The sequence below is a fragment of the Staurois parvus genome, unplaced genomic scaffold, assembly GCF_062004578.1.
Source record: "Staurois parvus isolate SC_StPar_1 unplaced genomic scaffold, SC_StPar_1.0 ptg001590l, whole genome shotgun sequence".
NCBI lineage: Eukaryota > Metazoa > Chordata > Amphibia > Anura > Ranidae > Staurois > Staurois parvus.
In genome coordinates, this window is record NW_028319386.1 from 325,829 (window position 1) to 342,883 (window position 17,055).

A 17,055-nucleotide genomic window follows, 5' to 3' on the forward strand; every position below is an offset into this window, starting at 1 on the left:
CCCAGTGGCTGACTAGAGAGAATCTAAGGTCCACATGGCCATAGTTGGTCAATGGCCATGTGACTCTCTCCCTGCCCTATGGGTCAATACTGGGCCAATCACTAAGTACCATCATTGTCACTGGATAGGAAAGGGAATTAATCACATGCTCCTCCCTACCTGGAGTAGTAGCTGGTACTTCTCCACACTCCTAGTGGATGACTAGAGAGTATCTAAGGTCCACATGGCCCTAGTTGGTCAATGGCCATGTGACTCCCTCCTTGCCCTATGGGCCAATACTGGGCCAATCACTAAGTACCATCATTTTCACCGGATAGGAAAGGGAATGAATCACATGCTCCTCCCTACCTGGAGTAGTAGCTGGTGCTTCTCCACACTCCCAGTGGCGGACTAAAGAGTATCTAAGGTCCACATGACCCTAGTTGGTCAATGGCCATGTGACTCCCTCCTTGCCCTATGGGCCAATACTGGGCCAATCACTAAGTACCGTCATTGTCACCGAATAGGAAAGGGAATGAATCACATGCTCCTCCCTACCTGGAGTAGTAGCTGGTGCTTCTCCACACTCCTAGTGGCTGAATATAGAGTAATTAAGGTCCACATGGCCATATTTAGTCAATGTCACTGTCCAAATATAGCCTTATTGCCATATTCAATCAATGATATCACCAGTATCACTTCCCCATTCTTATGTGTGCATCACAGTCCCTTTTTTTTTACATGTGGCTGCGGGTCAATCCCTGGCCACAACTGATTGGGCCAGCAGCCTGCTATTATTTGATATCATTTCTTGTGGGTTCATGTCAAACTGGGTTCAGCTCAATCTGTAACTCATCACTACTATTGAGGGGAAAGATGAATATGTGCTGCTAGGGAGGGACATTACAAAGAACCTAAACAATAAAAATATTCAGAAAAACTTTTGTTACAATAGCCAGCCAGAATCACCCACAAATGATAAATGATATAGTGTATAAAATTAATTTGTGTAGCTCTAAATAATCAAAAGTACATACAGTGTAGGAAATCAATAATAAACATATAAAAGAGAGCATATAAAAAAGTTGTTCAAATCAAACTAAAAAGTCAGCTGCGTAACTTGAAAGATGTTATGTGAATCCAAAAAACTGAGTAAAACATGTAAAACCAGTGAACACCTCCTCCAACACCACCAAGTCCTCTTGATGGTGGAGTGAAGAAATCTCCTCCCAGGGACGCAACACGTAAGGGCAAAGCCTACCAAGCGATGACATCACACCTTGTCACTCAGCGTCACGACTGCTAGCAGCAGTCTCTACATTTCGACCCGTGATTATCCTGTTCTCCAGGGAATTGATTGCATTTCATACGCCGTCTGATTTAATTTCTTAATGTGAGTATATTGAATGGCCTACATCATGGGTCTCCAAACTTTCTAGACAAAGGGCCAGTTTACTGTCCTTCGGACTTTAGGGGGGCTTGACCGTGGCCATTGGGAGTAGAAAAGGTCCTGACCTCAGTTAGAAAAAACAATGCCCCATTTTTTATGTTATCAGAAGGGATTGTGCCTCATCATTTATGTCACTGGGCCACATTGTTGGTGTCATTGGGAAAAATTGGGCCACAACGTTGTTGTCAGTGGGGGGAAATATGCCACATTGTTGGTGTCATTGGCAGGAATTATGCCCCAAGAGCCGGATAAAAGCAAGCAAAGAGCCACATCTGGCCCCCTGGGCCACAGTTTGGAGATCACTGGCCTACATGGTAAATCAAAGTTTTAAAGGGAGAGCACTAGATCTGGTTTTTATTGTTTTGAGCAGCATATTATATGTAATCACCTTGTAGATGGTATTTGAGCGGTTTTCCAGAGATAATTGAGTTTGGAGGTGCGGATTAACATCTTTGGAAATACTTGATTTTGCCCATTTGACTTGGAGGTCTGATCCAAAGTAAGAAGATTCACAGACCCTTACTTGTCAGAGAAGGTGTTCAATGGTTCACAAGTGGAAGATCACAGAATATACATAAATATAAAGAACATGCACATGTTTTGGAAAATCAATGTAGAGACCGCTGCTAGCAGTTCCAACGCCGAGTGGCTGGGTATGATGATATCACTTGATAGGCTCCGCCCTCACGTGTTGTGTCTCGGGGAAGGGCCATCATCACTCCACCACCAAGGGGACTTAGTGGTGTTAGAAGAGGTGTTCACTGATTCACAAGTGGAAGATCACACTATATATACTATATTAAAAGTTTGTATACCCTGGCAGAAATTGTGAAATTTTGGCATTCATATAAAAAATATGGCTGATAATGCCAAAAACTGTCTTTTATTTAAGGATAGAGATCATATGAAACCATTTATTATCACATAGTTGTTTGGCTCCTTTTTAAATCCTAATGATAACAGAAATCACCCCACCCCAATGACCCTGATCAAAAGTTTCCCTCCCTCGGAATGTTTGGCCATGCTACAGACACACAAGGTGACACACTCGGGGTAAAATGGCAATTACAGGTTAATCTCCCACATTTGTGGCTTTTTAAATTGCAATTAAGGTCTGTGTATAAATAGTCAATGGGTTTGTTAGCCCTCACATGGAAGCACTGACTAGGCTAGATACTGAGCCATGGGGAGCAGAAAAGAACTGTCAAAAGACCTGCGTAACAAGGTAATAGAACTTTATAAAGATGGAAAAGTATATAAAAAGATATTCAAAGCCCGGTATTGTCAAATTGTGGTTTGACAAGCATGAAGATGAAGTCTCATACCTTCCCTCGGCGCCGAAGTTGCCAGACTCCAATATCATAGAGTCACTATGCTCAGTTTTGGAGAACAAGGTTTGGGCTCATATTCTTCCTCCGGAATCTCTGTGAGAACTGGAAAAATGTTTGCAAGAAGAGTGGTATCAGATTTTATTATCCACCATCTTGGATGTCAAAGGCGGTCCAACACCATATTAGGTAACGATTTTGTTCATTTTCCTGGTGTTTTCATAATTTTGTCCAATCCCTGTGTGTGTGTGTATGTATATATATATATATATATATATATATATATATATATATATATATATATATATACACACATACATACACAGGGGAGGACTGACCATTCGGCCCGGGGTCAGTAGGGGGCCCCATGGGATGCTCCTGGTACCTTTCATAGGCTTTTTTGGGTGTGGTTTGAGTGTGGGCAAGGACACAGGGGCCCATGATTTCCTATTGCCCGGGGGCCCCATGAGTTGTCAGCCCGCCGCTGTGTATATATATATATATATATATATATATATATATTTTTTTTTTTTATAGAGAATGTGCACATGTTTTTAGAAGTTCACAGAACTTGTTTTATTCTTTTTTTGGATTCATGTAACATCTTGCAAGTTATACTGTGATGTTTATAGTTTGATTTGAACAATTTTTCATATGCACCTTTTTATATGTTTATTATTGATTTCCTATATGAACTCATAATATTTAGCGCTGCACACATTTTCTTTAGTCACTATTACAAAGAATTTTTTGCTTTGCCCTGTGTGGACAAAACTCAGGTTACGACTGCTGACCCCTTGTGCTGAAAAATGACAGAACTCCTACCCCACTCCTCCATAACATCAGGGGGAGGTATTTAGTAATCCACAAAAGATAACTGGGAACAACTGAACTGATATCAGTGCAGGACAGGCAGATAGCACAGGAATTGTTTGTCTCACAAGATTTCTGGCAGGATCAACATGTATTTTTTTTGCTCCTATTGAACAGATTTAACAAAACGCTTTCAATGGTGTATTTAACAGACCAAAGGAGATCAAATATGAGAAGCTCGTTGTAAGGGTTTACATACACTTTAACTCCTATCCAGAACAAATCACACAGAGCCAACATCTTCTCTATATATTTTTTTATATATAGTTTTATATATATTTATACCAGAAATCAGTGTTATTTCATTCATCGTCGTGACCCCCTCTTTTCTGAAAACTCCCTTTTCAGGGACTGAAAGATGACTCACGATGAGAGGGGTGGAACAAGATGACCGGGGCTAATTGGTAAATGCTTGCTTTATGGAATTAAGACCAGTGCCCACAGGAGCCAATCACATGTCATTGTCGAAGCTGTGCTGGAATATGATTGGTTGCTGTGAGCCACATGGACGCTTTCCCACTCACTAGCTTTTACTAATTAAGTCCTGTCCATAGAGAGGAAAGGGTAATGGGATGGATGGTAAGGGGGTAAGAAGGCTAATTTTAGGCCATGGTTTCCAGGGGTCATCAGCCTCTCTATAAACAAAGACTCCCAGGAGTTGGAAAGGTTCTTCTGGTACACAAGGAGAGCATGTGATCTTATTTATCATATCTGAAGGAAGGACTGTCTGCTTTTCCCAAGGTGGCCAAGTTCTCCGCTTTAAAGTCCAGCTCTATAGAACACTGATTCTGTCTAAGTAGGCACCAATGGGTCAATTCAGTCTCCAATTTCTTCTAGCTCTTGGAAACTTTAATAGTGAGATTTCTTTGCCATATTGACTCTAACCCCTTTAACTTCCTAGCTCTTTGTTTACATTGTAATGACTCCTTTGTAGGGGAGTGACCCAACACTGGAGTCTCCAAGCAAACACTTGATGGGATTTTCAAACAATAATGAAGAATCCAGTTTTGAGATGAACTGGCCTTTAAGAGAGAATGAAACAGAAACTCCATGGCTTGATATTGACAAAAAAGGCGGTTCTTATCTCAGATACTTTGGCGAACAACATCCCATTAGGTTAGTGTACAAAGAACTCTCTGTTGTCCAAAACAACCCAATTGTCCATAAAACCCAATTTTCTTTCGTGGAGAGTCTGACCAGTTGCTAAAATCAATGCAGACAGTTCTTACTTCAGGCATTAATAAATTAGGCACTTGTGCCAGATGTTGGTGTGAAGCTGACCCCCTTTGGCGTTAAAATATTGAATGATAATCTAAGTAGGGAGTGAATCCGCAGCCCCTCAAGAACCTAATGTCGAAACATCACATGAGACCGTTACAAACACAGCATGAAGGAGAGGAGGCGGCAAATTTTCCCCTGAGAAATGATGACGTGAATGTGAGGGAGAGGGGGAGAGGGGAGTCCAGAACAAGAGAGATGATGAGCGTGTGGCGCACAATCCAGTGAATGTGTCCAAGATGGAAACACTCTGAAGAAAGCACACGCTTCAAACTGAAGAATAAAACAGGATAGCCCCAGTCTTGAGTGTCTATACGTGGCACTCTTCGCTTAGAGTGTCAAAACATTGTACACGCCCTTAGAAGAGTGCGTAGGTTAAGTGGCGCAACACCGCACAGTTGTGTCAGGATGTGGCAGACACACCAGGTGATGGTGGGAATGACACATAAGCGAGAAGCACACATATGCACGGCTGTAAGAGTTGGCCTTCAGCGTGACTCGTCTTCCAGGTCCCGCTTCTCTGGGACGGCTGCTTTCTGTTTAGGGGCCACATTACGAGACTGCAAGGACTGAAAGAGAAAGATAAAAAAAGACAGGTAAAGGAGAGACCTATATACGATATATGATCAAATGTTTGTGACCCCTACACCATAGGTTTGTGGTCACGTAAACATCGCACCTATATGAGCTAGTTGGACATTCTATTTTATGGCCATTTCTATTCCTAAACCATGTACATGGAGCTGAACTCCCTTTTGCAGCTACAAAAGCCTCCTCTGGGAAAGCCTTTGCACAAGATTTTGCAGTGTGTCTATGGAAATGTTGTGCCCCTTCAGCCAAAAAATTTGTTGTAAGGTCAGATACAGAAGTTGGATTAGAAGATCTGGCTCACAAGCGCTGTTCAAATTTATCCCAAAGGTGTTCAGTAGGGTTGAAGTCAGGGCAATGGTGAGCTTCTCACCCAACTTCTCCACCTGAGCTTGCAAACTATATTTTGACTGAATGGGCACAACATTCCCATAGATATTTGTAAGGTTAAGTGCTGAAGTTGGATGAGAAGATCTGGCTCTCCATGGATCAGGGGCGGACTGACCATTTGGAAACTCGAGCACTGCCCGAGGGCCCGGGGTCAGTAGGGGGCCCCATGAGATGCCCCTGGTACCTTTTTCATAGGCTTTTTTGAGTTTGGACAAGGACACAGGGGCCCCATGATCCCCTATTGCCCGGGGGCCCCATGAGTTGTCAGTCCGCCCCTGCCATGGATGTTCCAATTCATCCCAATGGTGTTCAGTAGAGTTGAGGTCAGGACTCTGGGCAGGATACTTGAGTTCCTCTACACCAAACTCATTAAACCATGTATTTATGGAGCTGGTTTGAACACAGGGGCACAGTCATGCTGGAATACAAAAGGCTCTTCACCAAATAGTTGCCGCAACATTACAAAAACACAATTATCTAAAATAACTTTTTATGCTGTAGCAATAACAATGTCTTCTTCCAATGTTCTCATCCAACTTCTTTACCTGACCTTACAAACATTATTTTGGCTGAATGGGCTCAACATTCCTATAGACATTTATAAGATCAGGTATTGAAGTTGGGTGAGAAGATCTGGCTCTCTATGGATGTTCCAATTCATCCCAATGGTGTTCAGTAGAGTTGAGGTCAGGACTCTGGGCAGGATACTTGAGTTCCTCTACACCAAACTCATTAAACCATGTATTTATGGAGCTGGTTTGAACACAGGGGCACAGTCATGCTGGAATACAAAAGGCCCTTCACCAAATAGTTGCCGCAACATTACAAAAACACAATTATCTAAAATAACTTTTTATGCTGTAGCAATAACAATGTCTTCTTCCAATGTTCTCATCCAACTTCTTTACCTGACCTTACAAACATTATTTTGGCTGAATGGGCTCAACATTCCCATAGACATTTCTAAGATCAGGTATTGAAGTTGGGTGAGAAGATCTGGCTCTCTATGGATGTTCCAATTCATCCCAAAGGTGTTCAGTATGGTTGAGGTTATAATCACTGAAATCACCTGAACTCAATAATTTGCAGGAGTGGCCAAATACTTACATTTGGCTATGAAGTACTGTATATATCTAATTTATTTGCATAAATGTAAGGTGCTCTTTAAAGATAGCCATTCATATGTTCTTCACTTTACTAGCTTTCTTCCACCATCTAAAACGGAACCTAAACTCTAGCCAATCTTATTTTCTTAGATTTGGATACAGCAGTGAACGGTTAGAAACTCTAAGAAATTCCCCCTCAGTTCCTGTTCTTGTGACACCTTGTCACTCCTTTATAAAACAGAAGTCACAGAAAGTGAGGAGGAAATCACAAGTTTATGGAACTTACCTTGTTTATAAAAATGCATGACTGGAACACCCCTATGACACCAGCATTTTCTCAGGAACCCAACTGACATGCCTGGGGAAAATTCAAGATTCATGCGTAAAGATGTCAGGGGCTGAGATTGGATGACAGTGAAGTGGATGAAAACACCTTATGGAAGAAGGAGATCAAGGAACCTGTACACTCATCGGCCATTTTAGTAGGTACACCTGTTTATTTGCTTGGTAATACAAATTGCTAATCAGCCAATGGCAGCAACTCAATGCATTTAGGCATCTAGATGTGGTGAAGATGACTTGCTAAAGTTCAAACCAAGCATGAGAATGGGGAAGAAAGGGGATTTAAGTGACTTTGAACGTGGCATGGTTGTTGGTGCCAGACAGGCTGGTCTGAGTATTTCAAAAACTGCTGATCTACTGGGATTTTCATGCACAACCATCTCTAGGGTTTACAGAGAATGGTCCAAAAAAAAAAAATATCCAGTGAGCGGCAGTTGTGTGGGCGAAAATGCCTTGTTGATGTCAGAGGTCAGAGGAGAATGGCAAGACTGGTTTCAGATGATAGAAAGGCAACAGTAACTCAGATAACCACTCGTCCAACACATCGAACCTTGAAGCAGATGGGCTACAGAGCAGAAGACCACACCTGTTGCCACTCTTGTAAGCTAAGAACAATTCGTACAGGGTCACCAAAATTGGAAAATAGAACATTGGAAAAAAATTGCCTGGTCTGATGAGTCTCGATTTCAGCTGCAACATTCAGGTGGTAGGGTCAGAATGTGTCCTAAACAACGTGAAAGCATGGATCCATCCTGCCTTGTTCATGGATGTGCAGATGACAAATCTGCAACAATGCATTATGCTATCATGTCAATATGGACTAAAATCTCGGAGGAATGTTTACAACACCTTGTTGAATCTACGCCACTAATAATTAAGGCAGTTCTGAAGGCAAAAGGAGGTCCAACCTGGTATTAGCAAGGTGGACCTAATAAAGTGGCCGGTAAATGTAAATGGATGAGCCAGCACAGCTTTGGAGACATATTGGGGTAAGAGCCAAGGAATCCAATGTAAGGGAAGGGGTGAGAAGGAGTTTTCCAGTGGGACTCATCCTTTCTGTTTCACATGGACAGACCAATCAACTCTTCTCATGGGTTGACATGCCCAACAATATTTCTGAAGGTCTGGAAGGCCTATACCACCTTTCAGTTTGGGCAGGATAAAGCATGAGTATTTGATCCAGGGAGGTTTCCCTGACCAGATAAACATAAAGCATTCACATCTATATGGAGAGAAGAACGATGGTGGAAGTTGTATAGGAACTGTTTGCATTAGGTATAGCACCCTCACACAAGTTGACCAAGAATCTCATCCTTCCCCATTGTCTACAAAATGTTAAAAAAATGTTTTTGGTTGGAGTTCTGGAGGCTTTACCACTATTTTCTGAGTTATGGTTCCAAATGTAGAAGATCTTGGTTACAAGGCAGACTGTGCACCATGCATGGTCTTACCTCCATGGGGTTCACAGTTATGGTCATTGCTGAGTCCTCCCAGAATGGATCCCGCTGATTGGATGTTTCAAGCTCCTCCCCATCAAACCCCCCTCTCTGCCGCACGTTGTGTATCCTTGACAGCCCCAGAGTAACGATCAGCGCCAAGAAGCCGATACAGACGACTATGATCACCATGGCAACACCAGGAAAAACTGCAGAGAGGTGGCAATGATTATGGAAACTGATCATCACAAGAAAGATAATGTTATCGAGAACAACATCTCAAATGTTTACCATAATTACCAAAACTAACAAAAATGTAAATAGTTACTATATGTGAATGTACCAGATTCTTTAAAGCTGAACTCCAGAATAGGCAAATATTGTCTAAATGCAAGAGCCGTGCGTATCCTTCCTTTAATCCTTTTTATAAAAACATTCTAACAGCAAAAATAAAAAATTGCTGTATTTGGGCCAATATGATTTTTTTTCCTAGGATCATAAGTGCCATCTAGTGGCCACAATGCGGTATTTTCCTAAAACACCTCAATCGTGAAAATACTGCATTACGGCCACTAGATGGTGCTGACAATCATAGGAAATAGTTATATTAGACAAATATGGAGGTTTTCCATTGAGGTTATGCAAATGTTTGATGAATTTATACAGCAAATTGTTTTTAAAAATAGACTCCTTGGATACAGTGCATGCAGGGTCTGGGGAGAGCGGATATAGTGAATGAAGGGTCCAGGGAGAGCGGATATAGTGAATGCGGGGTCCAGGGAGAGCAGATATAGTGAATGCAGAGTCCAGGGAGACCAGATATAGTGAATGCAGGGTCCGGGGAGAGCGGATATAGTGAATGCGGGGTCCAGGGAGGCCAGATATAGTGAATGCAGGGTCCGGGGAGAGCGGATATAGTGAATGCGGGGTCCAGGGAGGCCAGATATAGTGAATGCAGGGTCCGGGGAGAGCGGATATAGTGAATGCAGAGTCCAGGGGGACCAGATATAGTGAATGCAGGGTCCGGGGAGAGCGGATATAGTGAATGCGGGGTCCAGGGAGGCCAGATATAGTGAATGCAGGGTCCGGGGAGAGCGGATATAGTGAATGCGGGGTCCAGGGAGGCCAGATATAGTGAATGCAGGGTCCGGGGAGAGCGGATATAGTGAATGCGGGGTCCAGGGAGGCCAGATATAGTGAATGCAGGGTCCGGGGAGAGCGGATATAGTGAATGCAGAGTCCAGGGGGACCAGATATAGTGAATGCAGGGTCCGGGGAGAGCGGATATAGTGAATGCAGAGTCCAGGGGGACCAGATATAGTGAATGCAGGGTCCGGGGAGAGCGGATATAGTGAATGCGGGGTCCAGGGAGGCCAGATATAGTGAATGCAGGGTCCGGGGAGAGCGGATATAGTGAATGCGGGGTCCAGGGAGAGCGGATATAGTGAATGCGTGGTCCAGGGAGGCCAGATATAGTGAATGCAGGGTCCGGGGAGAGCGGATATAGTGAATGCGGGGTCCAGGGACAGCGGATATAGTGAATGCAGGGTCCGGGGAGAGCGGATATAGTGAATGCAGAGTCCGGGGGGAGTGGATATAGTAAATGCAGGGTCCGGGGAGAGCGGATATAGTGAATGCAGAGTCCAGGGAGAGCAGATATAGTTAATGCGGGGTCCGGGGAGACCAGATATAGTGAATGCGGGGTCTGGGGAGACCGGATATAGTGAATGCAGGGTCCGGGGAGAGCAGATATAGTGAATGTAGGGTCTGGGGAGTCCAGATATAGTGAATTCAGGGTCCGGGGAGAGTGGATATTGTGAATGCGGGGTCCGGGGAGACCGGATATAGTGAATGCAGGGTCCGGGGAGAGTGGATATTGTGAATGCAGGGTCCGGGGAGAGCGGATATAGTGAATGCGGGGTCCGGGGAGTGCGGATATAGTGAATGCAGGGTCCGGGGAGAGCGGATATAGTGAATGCGGGGTCCGGGGAGAGCGGATATAGTGAATGCAGGGTCCGGGGAGAGCGGATATAGTGAATGCAGGGTCCAGGGAGAGCAGATATAGTTAATGCGGGGTCCGGGGAGACCGGATATAGTGAATGCGGGGTCTGGGGAGACCGGATATAGTGAATGCAGGGTCCGGGGAGAGTGGATATAGTGAATGCAGGGTCCGGGGAGAGCGGATATAGTGAATGTAGGGTCTGGGGAGTCCAGATATAGTGAATTCAGGGTCCGGGGAGAGTGGATATTGTGAATGCGGGGTCCGGGGAGACCGGATATAGTGAATGCAGGGTCCGGGGAGAGCGGATATTGTGAATGCAGGGTCCGGGGAGAGCGGATATAGTGAATGCGGGGTCCGGGGAGAGCGGATATAGTGAATGCAGGGTCCGGGGAGAGCGGATATAGTGAATGCAGGGTCCCGGGTTTACGAACACTTTAATATGCAAAGAACTTATTTTTCCACCACTATTTTCCTTTACAGGCTATTTTTAAAGTTTGACAAAAAGGTTAACTGCAGTATAACAGTTTTGTTAGTTAAAGTGTAACTCCAGCCTTCTCTTCAGTATTACACAGCTCTACAGGCTCCCCTCCTGCCATCATGCTGCAGAGAAGGACCTTTGCTCTCTGTGTGGAAGCAGTGGTCTCCCTGCAGATGTCTGCCCTCTGTTGACTCAGACCCAGGGCTTATTTTCAGCAGGAACACGGGGGGAATGCTGTTCCGGCACCCCCAGCACTGAAGGTATGTCATGGCAAGGGTTGCCCGGGAGTGCTGGAGGGTCTATTGTTGCTGGCTGCTGGGGGATATATTGTTGTGAGGTAAGTCTTTTGTTGCTAGCGGGGGGGGGGGGTGTCTAATGTTGCTGAGGGGGTCTTATTTTTCTGGGGGGGGGAGGGGTTCATTGTTGCTGGGAGGGATCTGTTGTTGATGGAGGGGCTATTTTTTCTGGCTGCTGGGAAATCTATTGTTGCTGACTGGGTTCTATTGTTCCTGGAGTGGATCTATTGTTGCCGGTGTGGGGGGGTCTATTGTTGCTGGTGGAGCTTATTTTTTTTTTCTCTTTATTTTTCAATTTTACTGCTTTTCTTATTATCATTAAAAAATACCATACAAATTACTTAGCACCACAAAATTACACTTGGTTCTGTATTCTATAAAAGTGGCGGTACTGGGAGGTGGTTAGGGGGTTGAACCAAGGGATAGTGCTTGGAGGTGGGTAGGGAGTGGAGACAAGGGAAGGGGGAATACCTGCACCTATTCTTTGAGAAAAAAAGCCTTGGTCAGACCTATAGCTATGCAATCAGCAAATCTCATGATCTTTGCTGACTGGAGATCTTTAGATTTGACTCACTAAAGGGTGTGCTAGACCTCTGCAGAGAGACCACTCAGAAGATTTATATGTGGATGGAAACACCTAGAATTCTAAAATGGGCAAAGAGGAACCATGACAGGGAAATGCCTTTGCTGGAGTCTCCAGTAGACTTTGGAGGGAAATGAGCGCTGGAGCTCACCACACCAGACCCAATTCAGAACTTAAAAATACATGTAGGATGGATGGACCCTTTTAGAAACTGGAGTAATGTAGACAATCTAAAAAGACCCAATTTATCTGAAGCCTACAAACCTGAGCTGCGGTTGGGGCTGACCAGCGTGTGACCGGATAACTCTGCGGGGGGCTGGTGTACATTATGGACAAACTGCTGCTGTGCAGATTGGATATGGCTGGGCGAGACCGCATGGACTCCATGTAGAACATCAACCTGAGATACAGACAATAGAGAAGAAGACATCTCATGAGTATAACATTCCATGGGAACATTCGTCATAGTTTACAAGGAATCCCCAATCTTTGATTTTGTCTTGAATGAGATTGAGGCAGGGTTACTGTATCTCTCAAGTTTTTATTGGTCTCTCACTTTATGTGGTGTCCCTGAAACAGGAAGTTTTAGGAAATCTTCATCTTGACTTTCTTTGTAGTTACAATGTCAAGGAGTCAGGAGAAGTCTAACCAATGGGGACACAGACAGCAATAAAAGCCTTTGGGGAAATTGGGGAAATGGTGTTGGATATGGATTCCTGATTGGTGCCAGATGGCTAGGGTTAGGCAGCGGTCCACAACACTGGAAGCACCCTAATAAAACCAAGGGGGTAGCCCAAAATGAGAAGACAACATGGGGTTGATTTACTAAAACTGGAGAGTGCAAAATCCGGTGCAGCTGTGCATGGTAGCCAATCAGCTTCCAACTTCAGCTTGTTCAATTAAGCTTTGACAATAAAACCTGACAGCTGATCTACACTAGTTTTTGCACTCTCCAGTTTTAGTAAATCAACCTCTATGTATCTCAGCTAGAGAAAGTGTTAGAAACAAAGGTTCTCAGAGTCCATATAGGTATTTTTTGATTCTGGAGCTGACAGTAAAAACTGAATGGCAAGCATCCAATGCGTTTCAGGGGCCATAAAACCTTGCCCTTCATCAGGGCTTTAAAATATTTCTGTGTCAGATGAACCCTGCAAATAACACCTGGATTAGTTGATCCAAATCAGGAGAGCAGTCTGTAAACTGTGTCCTTGTCAGTGATGGGACGGCATATTGGTTCTCCCCCTTGCCAACAGAGACAACAGAGACACCGGTGAACTGTTCTTCTGATTGTAATGTACAGCGCTGAGCGAACTGTTGGCGCTTTATAAATACTGTATAATAATAATAATTTGGATCATTTAGAGAACACTTTGCATTTTCTCCGTGAATGCAGTGTTCCCTGACGGGATTAGACAGAAATCATGTCTGCACAGCCTTGCCTCTCTGTCAGGAAGGACAGGTACATGATCATGCCCGAAGATCTAAGCATGCGCACCAAATGTTCTGCAGACCTGTGTGCTGGAACAGGGCCATGCGCACATCCACATGCATATTAGCATGCATGCCGGCAGTGACTTTGGTGCCCATTTGCCTAAATAAAAAATAAAATTTATTTTTGAAATAATTTTTCATATATTTTGTAATAAAAACGCATTTCAACATACAGTATGTATATATATATATATATATATATATATACATATTTATTTAATGAAAGACATATTCAACATACAGTATATATATATATATATATATATATTGAAATATATAATCAACATACAGTGTATATATATATATATATATATATATATTTACTGAAATATATATTCAACATACAGTATATATATATATATTCAACATACAGTGTATATATATATATATATATATATATATTTATTTATTGAAATATATTTTTAAATATATTGAATATGGCCAAAATTGTAGTATTTCAAATATATGTCAATATATTTGGGAAGAATATTTTTGAAATATATTTCAAATATATTTTTCTTCCCTTTGGGTAATGCGTATAGGGGCCTAAGCTTATTGCCAATGACCTCATCATGCTCATGTTCACCGGAGTTTGTAGAGAGTGTGGTGAGCTACATTACACTGGAGCAAGTTCACTACATCTATATTTGATGAGCAGTTACTGTATCTCTTTGATGCTTTGGAGTGCTTTTAGCTTCATGTTTTTTAATAAAGTCTGTCAGTGAGCACTATTAGTTCCCTTTCTGTTTCATGTCTCTCCATAGGATGATATGAGTGTGGGATCATTTTTGGAGGAGTGAAGGTGGAGAGTGGATCATCGTTCATGCCCTGTTGGCAGAAATGCGTTTTGACCTCTTATGATCTGTGAGGTCAAATTTAGAGGTGAGCAGATCTGATTGTCACTGGGTGAAGTGTCCTGTTGGCTGATGGGATCACAGATGACTCATTGGGGTTGATTTACTAAAGGCAAATAGACTGTGCACTTTGCAAAGTGCAGTTGCTCCAGAGCTTAGTAACTGAGGTAAAGATTTACTTTGCAAAGAACACCTAATCAAGTGTAAAGAAAATAAAAAAACAGCATTTTTGCTGGAAAATGATTGGATGATGGAAGTCAGCAGAGCTTCTGCTCATTTATTAAGCTCTGGAGCAACTGCAAAGTGCACAGTTTATTTGCCTTTAGTAAATTGTTTTTAGTGACTGGATCACTTTGATTCTCTCACTTGGTGGACTGTTTGTTAAGACATTTTTGTCACAGTCAAGGGTCAGGCTCAGAGACCAGTAGCTATAGCAGTAGAGAAACACCGACCACCAGGGTAGGTACACAAGCAGGTCTCGCTGGTGGATGATGTGGGCTCACGCAAGACGAGGGGTCAAAGCACTAACCGGTGTTCACCAGAGCGCCTGATGGTGGAGATGGGTTTTGCTGCCTGTTAGTACCAGGTTGCAGTCCTCAGGATTGCCCAACCAGGAGGTAAGCAGGCTGGGGTGCAGTAGCAGACATAGCAGGTAGGGATCAAGCAGAAGTGGTCAGTAAACAAGCCAAAGGTCAGTAACAAGTGGTTGAAGGTTGTGATCAAGCAGAAGCGTAGTCAGTAAACAAGCCAAAGGTCGGTAACAAGTGGTTGCAGGTTGGGATCAAACAGAAGCGTAGTCAGTAAACAAGCCAAAGGTCGGTAACAAGTGGTTGCAGGTTTGGATCAAGCAGAAGCGTAGTCAGTAAACAAGCCAAAGGTCGGTAACAAGTGGTTGCAGGTTGGGATCAAGCAGAAGCGTAGTCAGTAAACAAACCAAAGGTCGGTAACGAGTGGTTGCAGGTTGGGATCAAGCAGAAGCGTAGTCAGTAAACAAGCCAAAGGTCAGTAACGAGTGGTTGCAGGTTGGGATCAAGCAGAAGCGTAGTCAGTAAACAAACCAAAGGTCGGTAACGAGTGGTTGCAGGTTGGGATCAAGCCAAAGTGTAGTTAGTAAACAAGCCAAAAGGTCAGTAACGAGTGGTTGCAGGTTGGGATCAACCAGAAGCGTAGTTGAGAAACAAGCCAAAGTTGGTACTGAGTGGTAGCAAAGATACGGACAGCAGCAACAGTGAGATATTGGCTGGACAGAGTACAATAATTTGGCAAACAGGAAGTGCAGAGACATAGAGGAAGCTCTTGGAAGAAGGTTCAATGTTCAAGAGAAACAAGGTTCACAACAGGATCATTCAAAGAATTGTCCAGGGAACTGTCCAGCAACTAAGGTGGCTCAAGAGGAGTTACTCCCAGACATAAGAGGTCTTGGGTTTGTGTGTAGACCTTGATATTTTACTACTTGGATCACTCTAGATCTTTCACTCATTGGACTTGTTTATTTTAGATATTTTTGCTGGATATTACACAATTTCACTATGTGGAATTTATGTTGATTGTATGATATCCATTATTTGTTGTTTGATTGGATTATTGTTATTTTGTACACATTATTTGTGTTTGAGGGTAGCGCTGCAATAGTTTGAAAGTCAACACCCTTATCTGCTGTCATTGCAGCTTAAGTGGGGCAAGGCGGTTGGGGAGGCTTTAAAAATGCGGCTCAACTGCACATCTAAATAAGACCTTAAAATTACTGAGGGTCCACTTTACGAATCCCTAGTTCTCTTACTAAATACATCTTCTACAGATGGGAATCCTTGCCGTCCAGCTAGTTGGCGGCATTCACAAAGCATTAACAGTCTGTTAGGACCACATTACCACTGTGAGTGCTTTTACTGCATAAGACTGCGGTGTCTCTGAACAATCAATAGAGTTCACCTGCCCTGGAAAATAACGTTTGGAGAATTATAGTTCAATTGGATTGGTTACGGGTCAATACAGACAGTTCTTTCTTTAAATGATTTTATACAGAAGGTCGCTGGTTATCAGAGCCAAATTTTAAAGACAAAAGTGATTCAACTTAACAACAGCAACACTATAATCATCTGTAATTTTATGCTTCATATTTCCAATCCAATAACTGTGATTGTGAGGAACAAAGGATCTTGTTGGTATAATTCAGCGATCATTGTGTACAGGAAATGGGATAGGGTATTGTTCCCGACTTACAGAAAATGATAAACAGCTTTACACAGCCATGAATAAATAACGCAGTAAATGTAATGGCTTAATTGTTGGCGTGAGAAAATACATTATTTCCAGCCCGTCTGCGTTTCATTGTGTTCCCACTGGCATACAAGGTGTATTAAATGGTTAGACAGCACAGTTTACTACATATTGATCTGGTTTTAAAGAGGTTTTCCATATTTAGATGGCGGAAAGGGAATGGCTGGATTCATTAAAGTGCATGATAATGTTTATAACACAGTGAATACTATTGTGACAAAATCTAGAACATCAGAAATGTTCTGATATAGTAAGGTTTTTGGACCGTGTCCTTCTCTGACATAGTGAGGTGTTTGAACAGCAT

At 43.0% G+C, this 17,055-nt stretch overlaps 1 protein-coding gene across 2 annotated transcripts in view; it reads right to left on the bottom strand.

The window, feature by feature from the left end:
- Positions 1 to 3,871: 3,871 nt before the first annotated feature.
- Positions 3,872 to 17,055, bottom strand: part of CLSTN3 (calsyntenin 3) — a 120,289-nt gene continuing 107,105 nt past the window's right edge. For both annotated transcript variants that reach the window (XM_089662938.1, XM_089662939.1), the window contains exons 17-19: positions 12,394 to 12,529; positions 8,786 to 8,979; positions 3,872 to 5,477 (exon numbers count right to left, since the gene is read on the bottom strand). In XM_089662938.1, the coding sequence (XP_089519064.1) occupies positions 5,397 to 5,477; positions 8,786 to 8,979; positions 12,394 to 12,529 (411 nt within the window). In that variant the 3' untranslated portion in view covers positions 3,872 to 5,396. The remainder of the gene's footprint in view (positions 5,478 to 8,785; positions 8,980 to 12,393; positions 12,530 to 17,055) is intronic.